The 20,229-nt window shown below is 46.4% G+C and overlaps 1 protein-coding gene across 1 annotated transcript; it reads right to left on the reverse strand.

Moving 5' to 3' along the window:
* Positions 1–423: 423 nt before the first annotated feature.
* On the reverse strand, positions 424–18,415 carry EREG (epiregulin). Its single transcript, XM_006125393.4, has 5 exons — positions 18,166–18,415; positions 6,879–6,968; positions 5,551–5,674; positions 4,323–4,469; positions 424–2,113 (listed from the first exon to the last, which is right to left on the reverse strand). Exons 1-5 carry the CDS (start codon positions 18,209–18,211, stop codon positions 2,023–2,025), a joined length of 498 nt encoding a protein of 165 aa, XP_006125455.1. The 5' UTR covers positions 18,212–18,415; the 3' UTR covers positions 424–2,022.
* Positions 18,416–20,229: the final 1,814 nt, after the last annotated feature.

Below are 20,229 nucleotides of genomic sequence, written 5' to 3' on the forward strand. Positions count from 1 at the left end.
GGCTTGGCATGGGACAGCAGCAGAGGTCATCCCTCCCATACTCACCACGTGGGCGGCGGGAACGGGAGCAGACCAGCCTGCTCCGCTCCATCCCGCTGCCCTCTCTGGGCCCTCGGTGTGCGGCTTCTCACAGGTGACAGGAAGCACAGAGAGTTCTGTCTGTGGTGAGTGGGGTGGGGGCGGAAAGGAGGGTAAACTGTGCTGATGCTGCACTGCCCCGGAATCCCTTGGGCTGCGTTGCTCAGGGGTAGGGGGAAGAGTGTGGGGTGGAGCAGGGGAGGGCTTGGGGGGGAGGGATTGAGCAGATATGGGGGGGGGCTGTGGTAGGTTGCCCCGGTCCCCCGCACCTGGGCCCCTGAAAGAGCTCTGCATGTATATGCACTGGTAAAATGTACAGTTTGTTAAATAAACCACCACATCACATTTTGTGTGTGTGTTTTATTGATTTCATAAAGCTGCAAAAACAGAGAAAAAAGTACCAACCGAAGAACGACTTCCAGCTTGCTTGCATCAAGCTGCCTGACGCTAGTGGTTAACAACGTAAAGGCACGGCCCATTTTAGCCTAAACAGTTCATAAAAGCGTCCCTTGTCGTCACCAGAAATGAGGCATTCCAAAAGCGAGCATTGATCCCAATTGTGTCCAGTGCCTGTAATGAGTTTTGAGAAAAAGAAAATCGTTTCCGAGCACCAAGATTTTTTTTTTCCATCCAGGCCCTCCTAGTTCCAGAGAAGAAAGGAAATTTGGAGGTGAGGTCCACCCAAGTGGGCAGTACAGTGCAGAATCCTTGCCAGCCCCTGTTGGAGAACACAAGCCTGCTCACAGAGGGACTTAGTTCACAATCAGATTTCACTCCCACTGAGACTTCATTGGGTTTACAGCTGAGCTTGATAAAGCAACGTATCACGCTTCAGTTCCTTCTCACCCATGACCAGGTCTCTTCTCTTCCGGTGACCAGTGAGGCGCATCTATACGTGGGATGTACCTACACGACAAATGGATTTGCGGTCGTGTCCACCTCTCCACACTGTTATGTAATTGGGGCCCGTCTTTCTGGTGCTCAGTTGCAAGCTCAAACCTGCTAACTCTTTTGTGTGGACACAGCCTCAAACGTACCGCCAGAGAGGCTAACAGATCAATCACAGAGCTGTTCCAAAATGCAAACTGAAAAGTGGTTGTAAGAGATCATTCCTGAGTCACGGAATGCGTGACTAAAATATAAAGAGTGTATAAAAATGACTGGTTAATTAACCAACCTCCTCTAATTAAGGGACAGCAGGTAGCTTGCCTAGAGAAGTAAGAACATCTGACATCTTACTTTCCCACATGGGTGAGGAATGGGAGTCAACATTGTACCAGTAACAAAGCCTTCACTGAAAGCAGAATATTTTACCTCAGTTTTTGATGCAGTTCCCCTCCCCCTGCTCAGGTCTGCGACGTAACCTGATGCAAATAGAGGACAATGTACCCCAATGTCAAAACCAATCAACATCAGTCTGAATAGAGGAGCAACATTTCCCAGGGTCAGATGTATTTTCCATGTGTTCATATCTAATTAGCCAAAACTTCCCTGAAGTTCTAGCAGGAGACACACAGCATACAGTCAACCCAATTTAGAAGACTTAATTCTAAGGAGCATTAAGTGCATTCATTATCTTCACATGAATACAAAATTTTATTGCCCTTAAAAAACAACAACATATTTTGGTAGGCCAGCTATTGCTGACAAGAAGCATACATGTCTTATAAAAAAATATATATATATACATACACACACACCTATATATAATTCTGCATACGTACAGAGGGAGGATTTCTGTAGTGCCACATTGCACAGTATTGAATATTCAATAAAAAAAATTAAAAATAAAGTATACCCCCCCAAAATCCATTTTGACCTGTAAATTGAGTCTGATCAATGCAAATTTGAAATTGTGTTGTTTAGAGCATATAAATACTATTAATAAAATAGGTTTATATTAAATAGCTGTGAGCTGACAAGTCTGTGTGTTTCTCTCCCCCTTCACGAGGGAAGCAGCGCGGAGTTCTTCTCATGGACATCAGCCTCTTTGTATTTGTGGTTGTTGGCTTGCCTCTTCTTTTTGTTTTGGTACCTGGAAATATGAAGATCAGAGAGGTTAAGATGTTGCCTACAGAGAAAAAAAGCAATGCAATGCATTACTGTGCCAGAAAGAAAAGGCTATGGAGAAGTTCTTGCACTTCTCCCATTACTTCACTTCTTCTACAAGGTGCTGAGCAAAACTTCCCCATCCAACAAAGTACATAAGCATTTTCTTAAATCCCATACAGTGTCAGACTTCTGTTGGCTGGCTCAAGCTTATGTTCAACAACTGAACCAAGAAAACCACAGGCCTGAATTAAACCACCACAGAGATAATAGCCTTCCTGCATATGTATTGACTTTCTGGGCTTTTGTTTTCTTGTTCCAGCTTTTGTTAGTAGAAGGATGCTTCCATAGAATCATAGAGCTAGAAGGGATCTCTCCAGAGGTCATCCAATCCAGGCCCCTACTTTCATAACAGGACCAAGCATCACCTCTAGACTATCCCTGACAGGTGTCTGTCTAACTTGCTCTTAAATATCTCTAGTGATGGAGATTCCACAACCTCCCTCGAAAACTTAGTCTAGCGCTTCACCATCTTGACAGGGAGTTTTTCCCTCATGTCCAACCTAAACCTCCTTTTGCTTCTTGTCCTATCATCTTACTGTTCTTGCACTTGCAATTTTTTGAATGCCAGTAGATCGCTGTAACAAGAGCGTGTGCTTGTAATGTTGGTGGGTGGAACTGAGCCTGGGTTTTCTGGAGCGGAATGCACGAGCCTCTACTGCATAGCTAGAAACCAGCTGGCACTTAGCTAAGGCTGCAAAGCAGACTCATGATGCTCTCTGTAAGCGGTCCTGGTGCCCATAGATAGGACAGTGCACCACACCCCAAAGGCGTGTGAGTTACCTGCTTCCCTTAGCTGAGGAAGGGCATCCCAAGCTTCAGAGACATCCCAGAACAAGCCCCCACTTGTAACGCCAGGTGGAGTTATACAGAATGTTCCCATACAACCCTTACTACAGACAGAGGATGAGACTTGCAGCCATCTAGCCACCCAGAGCTTGGGGAGGCTACCTGAGCTGGCACCAGAGCCGTAGTCTTCAGCCTGGGAGGGATGTGAACTTCCCTGTCTCAGCCATTTTGTTGGAACGTGTATAAAAATACCAGCTGGCATGGAGCTGGACAATGCTGTCCGTTAAACAAACATGCCATGCTCCCAATGTACTAGAGAGATGGTTCTTATTGAACAACAGATGGTTTCATGGTGATGTTGGCGCCACCTGGTAACAAGACTCAGGTGTTGATTTTTTTTTTTTTTTTGCTTAGTTATTTAGATTCATAAGCATAATAAACTGGAAACCTGTCTGGTTTGGATGTTTGTCGTCAGGAGGCAGGACCTGAGGAATTTGGGGTAGATAACTGGGCCAAATCTGTGAGCTACCTAGTGTTGGTTCCATAGACCCTATATAGAAGAGCGATCCCAAAATTCCTGGTGTCTGGATTATTGGCATGTCTGAAAGGGGTCTAGCCACAATTCCCTTTTTCCCTGGCAACTGGCATGAATTAGAAGAACAGACCATTAGCCAAGGATCACAAGAGCAGAACAGTGCAAAAGCCGCCTTCTCTCCACCTTTGGAGGCTGTGTTAAGCCTTCCAATACCCACTATTGGATGAGATACTACTATAATTTTGGGGCATGTGATATAGTTAGGCCAGCGTGTGATCTCATGGACGGGGTGAGAACCTGTAGAAACACCCCTGAAGTAAACAGAATGACGACAAGTATTATATTGCATACACTGCATGTCACTTTCAGGTCTTTAGTTTTCTTCCCGTCAACTGCGTCATTCATTTAGAAGAAGGGTCTCTAAAGGATTCTGTCATTGGCCCCAAAAGGTGGTTGTTCTAGTTTCTCTCTCTATTCAGTGCACAGAGCTATGCCCTGGTCCTATTGGTGCATTGTTTGATTTAGGGCTGGACATGATGCCAACCATGTACCATACATTCTAGCAAAGACCAAGTTTCATTGTTGATCATGTCACCAAAGCAAACACACTGAATCCCCCCGTCCCAAATGCAGTGAAGTAAATGAGTGCAGCGGTATCTGAAAAACGTAATGCAGTCAAAGAAAAATAATAAACATTGCCTTCTTTGTGGTCTCCCCATCTGACGTATTGGTTAAAACCAAAGCGTCTCTCCCTCGCTGGAGAAGCCAAGTCCCCCGTAAGATCACATCGGGCAATATGAGTGCGCCTTACCATTTGAATAGGTAGTAGGTTGTAATGAAGATCGCGACGAGGAAAAAGAGGATTAGAATCACGGTCAGTGCCAGATATTCTTTGCTCAGGTGCTGCGTGAGAAGTTCCGAATGCACGCACCGGACCCCAGAGAAGCCCACATCACACCTGCAAAATACAAAGACTGTCACTGTCCTAGAAAGAGGCCATGTGCGAGCTAGAAACCCACCCTCACTCTGGAGGACAAGGGAAGCATTGTTCAGGATGGAGAGGAAAAATGCCCTGCAGAGAACAATCATGCAATAGCACATGCCAGGCCAGATGTCCCAAAAGCTCTTTTCCATTGCTAATTTCTGGGATTGGATTGGTTTTCTATACACCCACTCCGCTAGCACATCTGGGAAGAGGGTGATGCCTTCATAAAATATCCAGCCTGCTGGGCCATTTTTGGGACAAGTTCATAAAGAAACCGGGCTTGTGGAATCAGATGCTGTATGTGGAAGTGGCAAGTTGATTCACCTCTCTTCTACCGGTGTAACTCCAAAGAGTTACTCCACATTGACACCAGTGGAAGGGTGCGTCTACACAGCACCCTACACTCGAAATAAGATATGCAATGCGAGCTATGCAAATTGCATATCTTATTTCCAATTGTATTTCAAAACAGCTTATTTTGAAATTTGGCGCGTCTTCACAATTGTCACATTTTGAAGTAACGTGTGATTTCAAGACATCTCTCAACCTTCATGGAATGAGGGTTACAGGGATGCCAGAATAGCATGCCCGTTATTTCGAAAATATTTCAAAATAACGGGCACATTTCCAAGATGTGGGGTAGCTATTTTCGGGACACCTCCAGTATCCCAAAATAGCCATGCTGTCTAGACATACCCCAAGTGACCTACACATTCCCCTCCCCCATCTCCTTCATATTCAGGCTCTGATTCAGCAGAATATTTAAGCACATGCCTAAGTTGAAGCAGACGTGAAGTCCAATTGACTGCAGTCAGTTCAAACCACTGAATGCAAGTCCCACTGAAGTCCAGGGGATTACTCATCTGCTGAAAGTTAGACAAGTGCTTAAATACCTTGCTGCATCAGGGCCCTACATTGCTTTTGATTTCAATGTCACAGAGTCTGAAAGCATGGGACGGCAGAGATCAAAGTTAATTCATACAATGGCATGTCATTGACATAGGCACTCAACTTCAGCGCCTGCAAAACGGGATTAGACAGCATTTCCTCTTACCTGCAGTAATGTTCATCTAAGTCCACAAGGTACATGCACTGCCCATGGAAGCAGTAATCTTGCATTTCAGGCTTGCATCTGGCTATCCCGACTTGAGCCACTCGGGGATTAGTCTCCGTCTGAACTGGAAGTAGGTTGAGTTAATGTTTTGTTCGTCTTTTCCCCCAGTCATTTTGCCTGCGTTTCTTAACACTGCTCAGACCTTATCTGTGCCACTTTCATTTAGTCTTATGAATCATAGAATCCCAGGGTTGGAAGAGACCTCAGAAGGTCATCAAGTCCAGCCCCCTGCCCAAAGCAGGGCCAATCCCAACTAAATCAACCCGGCCAGGGCTTTGTCAAGCCGAGACTTATAAACCTCTAGGGATGGAGATTCCACCCCGTCCCTAGGGAACCCATCCCAGTGCTTCCCCCCCCTCCTAGTGAAATAGTTTTTCCCTAATATCCAACCTAGACCTCCCCCACTATAACTTGAGCCCATTGCTCCTTGTTCTTCCATCTGTCTCTACTGAGAACAGCCTCTCTCCATCCTCTTTGGAACCTCCCTTCAGGAAGTTGAAGGCTGCTATCAAATCCCCCCTCGTTCTTCCCTTCTGCAGACTAAATAAGCCCAAAGCCCTCAGCTTCTCCTCTTGGTCATGTGCTCCAGCCCCCTGATTATTTTGATTGCCCTCCGCTGGAACCTCTCCAATGTGTCCACATCCTTTCTATAGTGGGGGCCCCAGAACTGGATGCAACACTACAGATGTGGCCTCACCAGAGCCAAATCAAGGGGAATAATCACTTCTCTGGATCTGCTGGCAATGCTCCTCCTAATTCACCCTAATATGCCATTAGCCTTCTTGGATGCAAAGGCACACTGACTCATATCCAGCTGCTCATCCACAAAACTGAGGATTTTCAATGCCATTCCCATGAGGCAGTCAAACCCTTTAGCGGGTTGTTTGTTTTTTAAATCCATCTAGATGGTTCCTCCCACCCTGCATTGGGCATAGCTCTATCAGTGGACACTGCAGCACAGGGAATTGCTTACTGAGACATGGTTATTTAACACCATGTGTGGCTTAATAAAAAGCAGGGACGACCCAGGGCTGTATCCTGCAAGATGCTTAGTACTTCTTCGGACTCCTCACCACCAGCACCCACCTTGCAGACTCAATTTGGTTTTAAAAGGTGGCATCAAGTTTATGGGCCAGCTTTTTAAAAGGCACATCCATGAAGGGGCCAGATTTTCAGAAGCACACCGCTCTCTAGGAGACCAATGGGACTTGCCAGACACTGAAGACATCTGCCTAGTTAAAGAGGTCGTGTTAGACTGTTGTACTTACCTAGTGCTGTTGTGCAGTTTTCCAGATCATTTGGTTCACATAACGGGATCACTGTTGTACCAGACACAGCTTGCAGTAAAAGATAAATACCTAGGGGCAGACAAATAAAAAGGCCTATTAATGGGACAAAGAAATAAAAGTGATATTAGAGGAATCTCCTCCAGTTATGGTGTTTGGAGTACTTATGAGTTAGAGAGAGTTTCTCTGCTTATTTCTAGACTTAACCATAATCTCAACATAAACCTAGCAGTAGAGCCAGAGAACACACACAGGTATGGTTCTTAGAGTCAGCTAATCCAAACACAAATACGAAAGTATCAATAATAAATCAACAATGTTCAAGCAGCACGGCCTCAAATTCAGCAACATACATAGTGACAGGACTAGGGATTAACTTAAGTGTATGTTTAACGGCTTGGTTCAATGGGGATGAATTTAAGTACAGGCTGCAGTGCTTTGTTGAATTGGGATCATGCAAATGAAAAAGGGAATGGGATTTGACCCACGCTAAGACAGCAGTCTTAATGGGATGAACCTTAGACGTGGGCCTTGTCTAATTAAAAACGCTTCATTGATGCTGAACTTTAGGCCCATGCTGAAATCCCATGGACTTCCACAGGACTTATGCGCCAAGATCTTTTGCTGAATTGGGGCTATTGATCGCACACTGATCTAACTCAGTGCCAAACACCGCACTGGGGTGAACCTATGCCACTGATGCATTAGGAACCCGGCACACAAATTTTGCCCCCAAAATGAGAGAAAACAGTCCGTTTCCACTGGAATTCACTGTTTAAAGCTTTGGCCGATCTTGTGAATAAAAGTGTTTTTAAATGCTAGGCTCCTGGCGCTTAATGGAAACATTAATTTTGGTAGAGCTCATAAACAAAGCAAGATCCAGTCAGTCAATAACTGAAGAGGAGGTTTTTAGAAAGAAATTCCAGCTGTTGCAGGAAGTGTTGGCAACTCAGTAGATGACACCTTCTGCTGACTTAGCATTGAACCATTCAACACTTTGCTCTGGGTGTTTGGGGACGTCATCTGCTCAGATGATGCCTGTGTGAAAACTTGTCATCCGGGATTTGATTTCGTATACCACATTGGAGAAGGGCAACACAAATGATGAGGGGTTTGGAACGGGTCCCATATGAAGAGAGCTTAAAAAGACTGGGACTTTACATCTTAGAGAAGAGGAGACTAAGGGGGAATATGATAGAGGTCTATAAAATCATGACGGGTGTGGAAAAAGTGAATAAGGAAAAGTTATTTACTTGTTCTCATTATATAAGAACTAGGGGTCACCAAATTAAATTAATAGGTAGCAGGTTTAAAAACAAAAGGAAGTTTTTCTTCACGCAGAACACAGTCAACCTGTGGAACTCCTTGCCAGAGGATGTGGTGAAGACTAGGACTTTAACAGGGTTCAGAAAAGAGCTAGATAGCCATTGGTGGACCTAACCTCCATGAACCTATTAGCCAGGATGGGTAGGAATGGTATCCCTAGCCTCTGTTGTTCTGGAAATGGGTGACAGGAGAGGGATCACTTGAGGTGTGTCAACATAGCAAAGTTATTTCGGAATAATGTCTTATTCCAGAATAACTATGCGAGTGTCTACACAGCAATCCCATTATTTCACAGTAATTTCAAAATAATGGACGGCTTATTCCAGTTTCTGTAAACCTCATTCTACAAAGAATAACGCCTGTTCCGAAATAGCTATTTTGAAATCAGGCATGTGTAGATGCTCCACTGCTGCTATTTCAAAATATCCCCTCACCAGAGCCATTCTAAGATATTCCTCCTGGGGCTCTAAATCGAGATAGCACGTCTACATTAGGGAAGTCGGCCTCGGACTCATTATGAGGCTTCCCTGCAGTGTAGACATGCTATTTTGAAATAAGCCATTTCAGAATAACTATTCTGGAATAGCTTATTCCAAAATAACTGTGCACTGTAGACGTAGCCTTGATGATTCCCTGTTGTGTTCCCTGCCTCTGGGGCATCTGGTATTGGCCACTGTCGGCAGACAGGATACTGGGCTAGATGGACCTTTGGTCTGCCCCAGTATGGCTGTTCCAATGTCATTTGTGCACACAGTCACACATGTAGGCTGAGATGATCAGCATTATCAAAGGGAGCCAGGCACTCCACTACCATAGAACATTAATGGAGGGTAAGTGACGCATGTTTCACTGCCTTTGAAAATTCCAGCTGTGCTTGTGTGTGTGCGCCATTCAGAACCAGGATCAAGATCCCCGGGAATGTTTCACTAGTCTCTGGCTCTGTTGTTTAACTGTGCACATTTCGCCTCCAGAAATCCACACGGCGCAGTATTGCTGACACAGAATGATGGCGCTCTTTGGACAGTAGAGGTGGTCCCATTACAGTCACAAGTTGCTGCCCAGGTATAGATTTCAGATGTTCTGTCCCTGGAATGTGCATCCAGTACTGGTTTCTACACTAATCCTTACAAATATTCAGAAGGCCCATGATGAATAATCCACCTTTGCCCAAACTGGCCCTGAAATCTGCTCTGCTAACACTTCTGCTGTGGTCACAAGCTAACCCGCTCATGAACTGTTTAATTGTCAACCCCATTCCAGTGCAGTCTGTAATTCTTGTCTTTGCCTTTGGGCTGCTAGAATCTTTCGACTTGTCAGGTCTTGCGAGCCTAATAAAGGAAGTGTGCCTTCATAATTTCCCAATCAGCCTTTTTATTAAACCTCCGGTTATTAGAAAGTTTTCTTATGTTCTGGCCTCTTCCATTGCAGGATGATTACAGGTGTCTTGCTAACAGTCCATTCTATACTATTGCTACAGGTTGAACCTCTCTAGTCCAGAACTCTCTGGTCCGGAAACTTCCATGGTCCATAAGGATTTTAGTCAGCCAGATGTCCACTTTTCATGGGTGTGGCCAAATTTCCCATAACGTTTGTTTATAGCCACCAGTCCTGGCTCTCAGTGTTCTGTGCTGTTATTTAGCTCTAATTTACCCCGAAATGTCCTCTAACAGCCGTTTAAGCAGTGCGAGTTTTAGTAATGCTGCTTGACAATACCGACTTCCTGTGGTCCGGAAAATTCTCTCGTTCAGAACTGATCAGGTCCTCAGGGTGCCAGACTAGAGAAGATGAACCTATAATAGACTTCCCTTTTCTACTTCATTTCCATCCACTAAGCTTTTGCAAGTGCTATAGATTTAACGTGAACCATGGAGTCACGTCAGTTCTGTCCCTCAAAGCATATATCTCACTTTCTAGACTGAAAAACCAATATTTTAATGAAAAAAATAGACCATTACTCAGCTTACATCTTCATCTAGCATAGCAAGTATAACGGCAAAAAGAAGGCATAGATTCCTGTTTTCCCAGAAGGGGAGGGGAAGCCATTAGAATGTGTTACGTTTCCGGAAAACAAATGGTGAGTAAAAAAAAAAAAAAAAAAACACGAACATAAAAATATTCCACATTGATGAAAATTAAATTAAATTACAGTAGTATTACTCAGCAGTTGCCTGAGAAGGAGCAGGAAAGCACTCCAGGCGTGATGGCATAGTTTGTATTCTATTGAAAGCTATATATATTGTAAACCCTGTATATAATGGAGATCACTTCATGCTAAAGGGTGTTGCAGCATCTTCCACACCCCTAGTTCCAGCATCTAGGAGTGGTTTCCTTGGGTGGGTTTTTTAAAGGCACTGAACACTAGCCATTGACTTCAATGGGACCATTTGACCGAGTGGAGTGGAGTTAGCCCGATGCCCAGAGTGTCCGAGAACAAAAACCTGACATGTCAAATGAATCCAGATTTGGAAACAAAGCGGTCAACTGGCAGCAACTCAATGTTGCTGCATGTATTACAGCAGAGCTACGCTTATTGATTCCAGCTGAGGACCTGAGCCAAAGCCTGAATGAGGTTTACCTGTCCGGTGGTTGGCCCGGCTAGTTGGGTATTGACATGGAGATTTTTCAAGAGTGCTCAACATTAGCCTGACTCTGCTCCCACTGAAATTAGTGCCGGTGTTTTTGAACACCCAACTCATACCCCTGTACCCCGTGACAATGTTGAATGTCTAAGCGTCAAGGAAGGCATCTGTCTCATAGCCAGCACCCCCGTTCTCATCTTGCTTGGACCCACAAAAACTCTGAACTTGAGAGACCGGCTTCCCCTGCTCCACAGAGTCTATTACTGGCAGACTCTCGAGAGGAGCACAGGGCAAGGTCTGCCTTATAGGATCACCCAGACAATTTCCACGGAAGCCAATAGGGGCTGTGTATATGTACCAGAAAGCAGAATTTAACCAGAGACTCCAGATCCTTTACAGACCTCAGGCTTGTTAAGAGAAAAAGAAATAATAGGTGTGATTCTGATCTCATTTGCATGGCTGGGAATCCAGAATGACTCTAATAAAATTAACAAAACTTCTGATGGATGTATTCTAGTGTAAATAAGATGCGAATCTGGCCTTGCTAAAAACCCTAACTAAAAAGCAGGAAATCCCTATATGTGCAAAAACAAGCTGCAACCTCCTTTGGCTCTTTATGATGCACCAGGCACCTCTTAGAATAGTAATAGAGATGTAGCCATGTTAGTCTGGTCTTGCTGAAACAAGACAGGAAATTTGACACTTTACGAATGGGCCTTAACAAAGATGCTAACTACCTTACTCATTACAAAGATAGCTTCCTCAATTATCACCCCTAATATCATTATCTCATAGACGCTAACCTCCCCCCCACACCTCCACTCTATTCTAAAATCTGATTTGTCAATTTTATATGTGTTCATTTTTTTTTATTGTATCCCTTTGGTATATATGGTCATGCCAATTTTCTTCCACAATTTGATCTGAGGAAGTGGGTCTGGCCCACGAAAGCTCATCACCTAATAAACCATCTTGTTAGTCTTTAAAGTGCTACATAGTCCTGTTTTTTGGTTCAGGCACCTCTTAGAAACTCTTCCCTTCAAAGTGGCTCAATACTGTGCGTCCTGAGACAGTGAACACATGCATATGTAAGAAACAGAAAGACAAAATAAGCCAACAATGTGAGAGCCTAGACTAAAATGTTCCACCTTCTGCCTACACCACATAGCTCATGGGTTCCTTCGGGAGGCAACTGCAGACAGGCTGGTGAGATAAGTTCATTACAGAAGACAACATAGCAAGTACATTTTCATGTATGCCTTTGTGTCTGCCGGCATTAGGGAAAAATTCTCCTCCCCAACTGTAGATCTGTGTTGCACATGCTGGCCTTTTTCCATGCATATCCCTGCGGAGGAGATCCTGTTTGTCAATATGGAATCTGCATTGTAGATGGAAGCGGATAGTCTTTTCCATGAGGATTGCCTGCTGCTGGCTGTTAATTTCACAGCGTTCCTTATCTATTGCTGCTAAGGTGAGCATTGAATGAGGAATCTAGAAAAGGTAGGGGTAGTGTTTGTATTAATACCACTACCTAGATTGGAAAGTAAACACTGTTATCTTGTGTGGCAAAGTGCAATGAGATGGTGGGTATTTATTACTGATACACTGGAATGTTAGTTTCACACTTATTGCTGCATGGCTGGAATGGAAATGCCATGCTTCTTCCTGCTTTACAGGAACATTATCATGGTCAGATTTGCAGGCTGATTTCCTGGAAACTTAATGCTGTTGTCCATTTGTACTGTTACACAGTGAAAGAGTGAAAACCACACACACAGGAATACCTGTGTGTGACTTACCTATGCATGTTCCAAATGAGGTTGTTGTAGGCACATCTGGTATTTGGGTGCCTAAATTAAGCTAGCATAAATAAGTGTGTTTTATGCTAAGTTCTGGGCTAATTCAACCAATCCCTTTGTTTCACTTGGGACTGGATTTTACACCCATTGAAGTCAATGGTGAAATGATGAGGTCAAAAGGTCCACGCTGCAGATGTGCTCTCTAAACACCTCCTCTGCATCTCTGGGAAAGTGACTTTGGGAAAAGTATCCATTGTCCTCAGTGGAATGTGTTAATTTATATTCATTAGCATGCCATTACATTTGGATGTAGGTTAGTGGTTAGAGAGGTGCAAATATTTTAACTCCCTGCAGTTTAATGCGTCTTTAAGTGGGGATTACAGACAATCGATCAAACTGAGGCATTATCATTGCGACCCAGGCGCGCGCGCGCACACACACACACACACACACACACACACACACAGCTGTCTAGCTCACCTTTGTGTTAGTATTGTGTAAATAGACATTTGAGAGCTAAGAATGTGTTCAGACTTTACTGAATGCTTGTAGCATGCTGCATATGTTAAGTGTACTTATATCTGTATCATGTTACAAGGTAGCATTTAAATCGGGGGGGGGGACCTTTTTTTTTTTTTGTTCCGGGGCCGCGGACCCACAGAAAAATCAGCCAAGGGCTGCACACAAGTGAGAAGCCAAAAAACCGAAACAAAAAACCCACAACAACCCGGCCCTGAGTGAGAAGGCGACAGACACTGCCCACATTCCCCTCACACACCTTAGTCTAATGGGGCCCAGGCTAGTAGATTTTGTTTGCTCCAGTCCCACCATAGGTGCTGGTTCGCCAATGCTGGGTGGGCGGGGGACGGAAGTGCCCTAAGCCTCAGGAACCAGGGCCAGGCAAGCTAGGAGTTTCCCCACTCCTAGTGTAAATGTTCTGAAACTACAAACACATTTGCCAAGATTCTAAAATCCCACGATCAGGGGAGAAACATTACCAAATGTGAGATACCCACAAGAGGGGTTCTCTCCTCCCCAACAAAAGAAGACCTCTAGACACTGCATACTGAGGAGCATAAGTAGACAAAAGTCTTTGTTAATTGCTTTCCTATATCCCTGAAGAGGGTAGTAACAAGTCCTCATTTTATCACAGCTTGAATGCTGCGAAGGGATACAAATTCCTGTCAGTAAGGAAGGATTATCCCTATGCTGCTTGGATTCTAAGAGGTGAAGATTTCTAAGCATAAGCAAGAGGTTCCCAGTGTTTAGCTTGGGTCAGCCCCTAAAGGATCATCTGAAACCCTAAAACTTGCACAGTATAGCAGCTACTATCATCTCTCAGAATCGGACTGACTATCTCATTTGTATGTATATTTACCTGCTTTACTCTTGTAAATAACATTCCTTTTCCCCCCTAGTTAATACATCTTTAGTTTTTCATAGGACTGGCTACAAGTGTTGTATTTGATTTGAGATCACAGTACAACTTCACTGGAGTAAGTGACTGCTTCTTTGGGACTGAGAATAACCAGATGATAGTTATGATTTTTTGGGGGTAAGGGACCATCTCTCTCAAAGGCAGACTTGCCTGGATAGCCAAAATAAACCAGACCACAGGAATGGTCTGTGACTCCCTATTAAGACTGTTACCATGCTTGAGGAGTTTAACATGGTACTCCATTGGTGAAATCTAAGTATAGAGCCCACAGCCAATTTGGGGTTTGTGCACAAATTTGGATCTGGATGTTAGGGAATTGGCCGTATAAAGAGTTTCCAGATATTCCCTGTTCGGACACATGGCCAGCATGTAGCCAACAGCTAATACCACTTCTGTAGTTTGTCATTCCTACTCCTTGATTCCAACTTCCCCATTACCTGTGGCGATGCACATTTTGGTGTTGATTCGTTCTACCTAACACATATGGAATCGACTCCTTCGTTTTTCTAAGGTGAAATTCCACAGACTAATCTAACATTCAATCTAAAAGACCGGTCTACAAAAATATTTCAGACAACATATTACGTACTTGCTCCAACGATTATGCAATTCCATTACTTCTTTGTCTGTTGAGAAACACTTCTTGTAATCAGGAAAAAAAAATCTTTTTACCACACTGACAAATTGACCTCTAGAAAGCTGTATCTTGCCTCACCTGTGGGACAAGTTGCCTCTGTCCTGGATTTTCTTATACATATTTTCTCATAGCTTATTAAACTCTATACACGTTTGTCTCATTCTAGACGTACACAGTAGCAAAAAAAATAAATAAATTGAGTCCTCATTTATATATAAACACACACACACACACACACACACACACACACACACTCCATATATAAAAGGACTCAGTTAATCTGTTGTGCTGTAGTGAGAATCCATCTCTTCAGCTGTAAGGCCTCCAAACACGGCCCTCTCAGTAGCAGGACCATGGTGCCTTAAAAGCCACTGGGGCTCCACAGCGACCACATGAGATGAAGAGCTGCTGAACTGGCCCACATCCCGCTGCACTCAGGGGAATTTTCGGTGTCTCTCACTCCCACCCCAGCTGTCTGCTTCAGGGCCCCTCTGCCAGAGTCTGTAACAAAACCGATGAAGCCCTGAGTGAATTTAGCCTCCTTGCAGGCAAAAATCAGCCTTTATCTCAGGGCTTGCGAGTCAAGGCGAAGGACTCCTTTCCCGCTTTACCTTCTGGAACACAATGTCTTGTTTACATTTGTGCTCTAAATCAGCTGAAGAATCTCTCCAGGGCTGTGTCTAGACTGGCAAGTTTTTCCGCAAAAATCATCTGCTTCTGCGGAAAAACTTGCCAGCTGTCTACACTGGCCGCTTGAATTTCCGCAAGAACACTGACGATCTCATGTAAGATCGTCAGTGTTCTTGCGGAAATACTATGCTGCTCCCATTCGGACAAAAGCCCTCTTGTGCAAATCATTTGCGCAAGAGAGCCAGTGTAGACAGCACAGTGCTGTTTACCGCAAAAAAACCCCGATGGATAAAATGGCGATGGACGCTTTTCCGCAAAAAGTGCTTTTGCCAATCTAGATGTCCTGCCAATCTAGACGCGATTTTCCGAAAAAGCTTTTAACGGAAAACTTTTCCGTTAAAAGCATTTCCGGAAAATCATGCTAGTGTAGACTTACCGATGTTTAAAGACTGTGGCCCAAAACTCCTTGGATCACAGAGGGGCAGGTGATCAGACCCATAGACGCTCATCAGGTAGCACCTCGCTTCTACAAGCAGCATCACTGACTTCCTGAGACACCCTCCGGGGCGAGGAGCTATTCGGCATAAATGTGGTGAATCGCGGTGTGGCGGACCGTAATTTCTCTACATAGTTTTTATAAGTGTCTGTAGGCTACAGGAAAGACACATCCCCCACCACAGCTAGGAAAGGGGAGTACGTTTCAGGGGGGCACCTTTTGCTTCCACAGGCCAGTCTGAAATACTCTGACTCCCACTCAATAGCAGTTTACACCCACTGAAGTCAATGGATCCTTTTCATAGAATCATGGAACACTAGAACTGGAAGCCAGTCCCCTGCCTTCACATCAGGACCAAGAACCATCTAGATCATCCCTGACAGGTGTCTGTCTAACCTGCTTTGAAATATCCCCAGTGATGGCGACTCCACAACCTCCCTAGGCAATTTATTCCAGCGTGTAACCACCCTGGCAGGTAGGAAGTTTTTTCCCTAATGTCCAACCTAAACCTCCCTTGCTGCAGTTTAAGCCCATTGCTTCTTGTCCTACCCTCAGAGGCCAAGGAGAACAATTTGTCTCCCTCTTCCTTGTAACACCCTGTTAGATACTTTGGTGGCATAACATGCTAGTCGACCCACTTTGATGTAACAACTTAAAAAACAAATGGTCTGGTAGCACTTTAGAGACTAACAAAACATGCAGATGGTGTCACGAGCTTTCGTGGGCACAACCCACTTCTTCAGATGTAACCAATTACCATCCCACCCTCTGTGAGTAAAGGAGGTCAAACACTAGCCTTTTCCTAGGCGCCTCTGTGCATGCCCCAGGAGAGAGAGGCTCACAGACACTTGCATAACACATTTCAGTGTCATCCTTGCACGGGAACCAGTCTGTGGCCAGCTTATAAAGGCCAGGGCTTGGCAAACAGAAGGCTTGTATAATGGCTGGAATGCAAAGTGGTATGGAAGTAAAGGTGGAAAACAGAAACTGATGAGCTCATGTTGAAATAGTCTGGGCAGATAATTACAGTGCAGCTGTTTCATTGTGTGCTGCAACGAAGTGGATAAGCACCTTTGCGAAGGCTCAAACGCACTCGGTGCATGGGAATGAAGTCATTCGGCTATTGAATGTCTCAACTGGCAACCCACTGCAGACATTAAAGTAGACTTGAAACCACTTTGGGCCTAGCTCTGCCTTGGAACCAGCCGGGCCTGGTTCTGATCTTCCTTCCACCAAAGCTAAGCCATCCTCGTCATGCGACACCACTACCATCATCCAGCCAAGGGGCCGTACGCACATTCGCGATGGCTTCATCCACACTGATCCCAGCGTTCCAGCTGCACAGTTTAGACTAGCAACTCAGGTGTTGCCAAACAGGCACTGAATGTGTTACTCAACCACGTTACTCAACCATGTCGCACCGAAAAGGCAAAGAATCTAGATGCCAAGAGAAACAGGGTACCATTCTGGGAGCAAGAGGCAGGCCCAGAGAGGTTCCCCAGAGTTGGGCCAATAAAAGGCAGCAGGAAAATCTCCGGATGGGACAATGAGGGCATCCTATTGAGAGGGCAGGAACTAGGGTTGCCAGATGGTTTCAATAAAAATACGGGACACACTTGACATTACATCACAATCCATCTTATTTAGAAAATACCGGACAGTTCTATTTTCTCAATTTGTTTCCCCAACAGAAAGCTCAAATACTGGACGGTCTGGTTCAAACCTGGACACCTGGAAACCCTAGCAGGAACCCACAGTCTTTAGGGATGCAAAACTCTTCTTACAGTCAACAGGAGTTTTGCTTTTGTTAGAGGAGATTTTAAAAGCCGAGCTTCCTGCTCGCATGCCAAGAAGCGGAGAGGGGAGAGGGGAGAGTAAGTAGCTTTTATGGGACCAACTCCTGGGTGAGAGGGAGGCGCTCTCCAGTCCAAACTGGCCCCACAGAAAGTATTTCTCAAGCTACCTGCTCTCTCTCTAGACCTTGGGACCCGCACTGCGCCAGCTGCAGGACCCGATTGTTTCCTCTTTCGAGATCAGATTTCCCCAAGCATTCGGCGGCGGAGCTAAAAACGGGGGGAGACCTCTTGGACCCCTAAAAAAAGGCCAGATGTGGCTACCTCCTCCCCCAGCAACGCCCCCCGCTTGCCAGAGGCAAAGGGGAGCCAGGTCCTGCACCAGGAGCGCAGCCCCCTGCTGAAGGCAGGACCAGCCCCAGATCAGCCCCGGGCGCCCCAGCCTCACGCTGCGCCCCCCAACCCCGGGAGTCGCCGCTGCCGAGGTGCGCCCTGGAAGGATCCGCCGCGTCCCCTCCACGCAGGAGCCCGGGACACGCGTGGGCACCAGCTCGGGGCCCGATCCGCTTACCCAGGCCGAGCAGCGCGCTCCGCGTCCGCGGGCAGCAGGGCTCCATCTGGCTCCGGATCCGGGCGGGCTCGGGGCGCGGAGCTGGGCTGGGGCGGGCTGGCAGCCGGTGGCACAGGTAGGTCGGGCGGCACCTCGCCCTTTATACCCTGGCCGGGAGGCGGCCGCGGAAGCTGCGGCTTCCCAAGTGACGAAATCCACCCGGGAGCGGCCGGGGCTCCCCTCCCGCCCACGGCTTTCCTCGCCCGGAGCAGCCCCTCGCCGCAGGCACCTGCTGGAAAAACTGCACCGGGCTGGAAACCGAGAGGCCAAAGTCTGCGCTCAGACACAGCGGGGCAGATCCGGAGCAGCCTCCCTGCAATGGATTTGGTTTGGATTTACACGGGGAGAGCGAGGCACAGGTGGCTTCTGCTCCCCGGACCCTCCTCCTGGAGAAACTCCAGCGACTTCAGTGAAGCTGCCTTGGTTTTACACCAGGGAAGAAAGGGGCTCAGGCTGTCCTTGAGCTACGCAGGAATCCACAGTCAGGCCTGGATGTGTGGTTCATAATGAATGTGAAAATATTAGCCCCAGCCCCAAATTGTGTGGCCCCCTCCCCCCTTTCACTGCAAAGCGGATGCTGAAATCAGTGGAAACATTGGCTCTGTCCCTTGGTTGTTCTACCCCAGCAGATCACTTCCAGCAGTGACCTATACCTCGGACCCCCCAAAATCCACAGTGCCCCTCCCCCATTGCCCAGCTTTGTACAGGAGTGGTGGACACGGAATTCCTTCCTGGCCCTCGTCACCCCAGGCCCTGGAGCTTGTGGGTGGATGGCTCTTAATTTTAACAGGCATGATTGTCAAGGTGATAATTGGTCCTAATATCATCCAGCTGGTTGAAGATCTCTACCACTTGCCTCTGCAGCTTCCTGCAACAGGACATTCCAGTGGCTGACTGAACATCGCCAGGCAGGTTTCCTTTTATTTGTTCTAAATTTACCTATCGTGAACTTCATGGAATGAAAGCTCATTCTGGCAGGATGGACCAATGCCTGATCATTGTCTGCATCTGCCATGTGTAGGAGGAGCTGCCTGGCTGGTGGGCTGCCAAGAACACTCCTTGACTGGCTTTGAAAAAACTCCTGGCTGGATTGGCAGCTGACTCCTCTAATCTCCCGTCTATCTCGGTTCTCATGTTCCCATCAGGCCAGTACAGCATCCTGTGGCCATGAAATCTAAGATCAGGGAGTTTGAAATGCTCCATTAAATCAGAGCACAGGCAAGAAGAATGCCAGGTACCCCACCCTGGTGCCTAACCTTGACCCGGAGGGCTCGTTCTCGTGCCTTTCCAGCCCAGTACGCAGCCTGCCAGCAAAGATGCTCATTAGTATCCATGCTGGCTGTGGGTTTTGTGGTGGGGACACCTGTCCACTAAGTACCACTGAGACCCCAGCTCGTTTCATGTAGACCTCAGAGGAGCCATTACATGATAGCAACAGATGCTCACTCCTGAACTGGGCTAGAGCAGACCTGTAACTCAGTCCAAGGCTGCGTATACTGTGACAGTTCCCTTGAACGCTCCAAATCAGGGTAGACTTTGTTCTCCTCTCACACCAGTGCAAAGCTTGTGTCTATTTCAGGTAGCAGAACCGCTCTGCTTTGCGATTTTCATTGTAACAGCCCAGGAGGAGATGCTGTTCTCCTAATCTAGAACGGCTGATATATCCGCAGGGGTACCGGCAGCCTTGCCAGGCCCCTGCGCAAGGTGTGTGGGAGGGGCAGCTCTGTGCTCGCAGAAGGGGTGGAGCCTCAGGAAGAAGGGGTGGGGCCACACCTCCCAGAGCAAACCACACCAGGCCTTCATCCTCAGGCAGCCCTCAGAGCCATTGGGAGCACACCGTGCTGTGCTCCAGCGGTGATTTAAGGAGCTGGCAGCTGCCACTCCCTCAGTAGCAGCAGTCTTGGCCCTTTAGAATCATCGGGCCCTAGGATGTTTGGCCCCTTTACTCCCCCTCCTCTCATCAGCAGGCCCGTGTATCTGCCTCCGTGTGTGAACACATTTAAGTAGCGACAATGCAGTGAAACT

This window comes from Pelodiscus sinensis, chromosome 5 (genome assembly GCF_049634645.1).
Source record: "Pelodiscus sinensis isolate JC-2024 chromosome 5, ASM4963464v1, whole genome shotgun sequence".
In the NCBI taxonomy this organism is placed as follows: domain Eukaryota; kingdom Metazoa; phylum Chordata; order Testudines; family Trionychidae; genus Pelodiscus; species Pelodiscus sinensis.

Coding starts and splice junctions, on each gene's coding strand:
- EREG (XM_006125393.4), bottom strand. CDS start 18,211: ATGGAGCCCTGCTGCCCGCGGACGCGGAGCGCGCTGCTCGGCCTGG. Junction 6,969..18,165: donor GAGCGCGCTGCTCGGCCTGG/GTAAGCGGATCG, acceptor GTCTGCCCCTAG/GTATTTATCTTTTACTGCAA. Junction 4,470..5,550: donor TTAGATGAACATTACTGCAG/GTAAGAGGAAAT, acceptor TGTATTTTGCAG/GTGTGATGTGGGCTTCTCTG.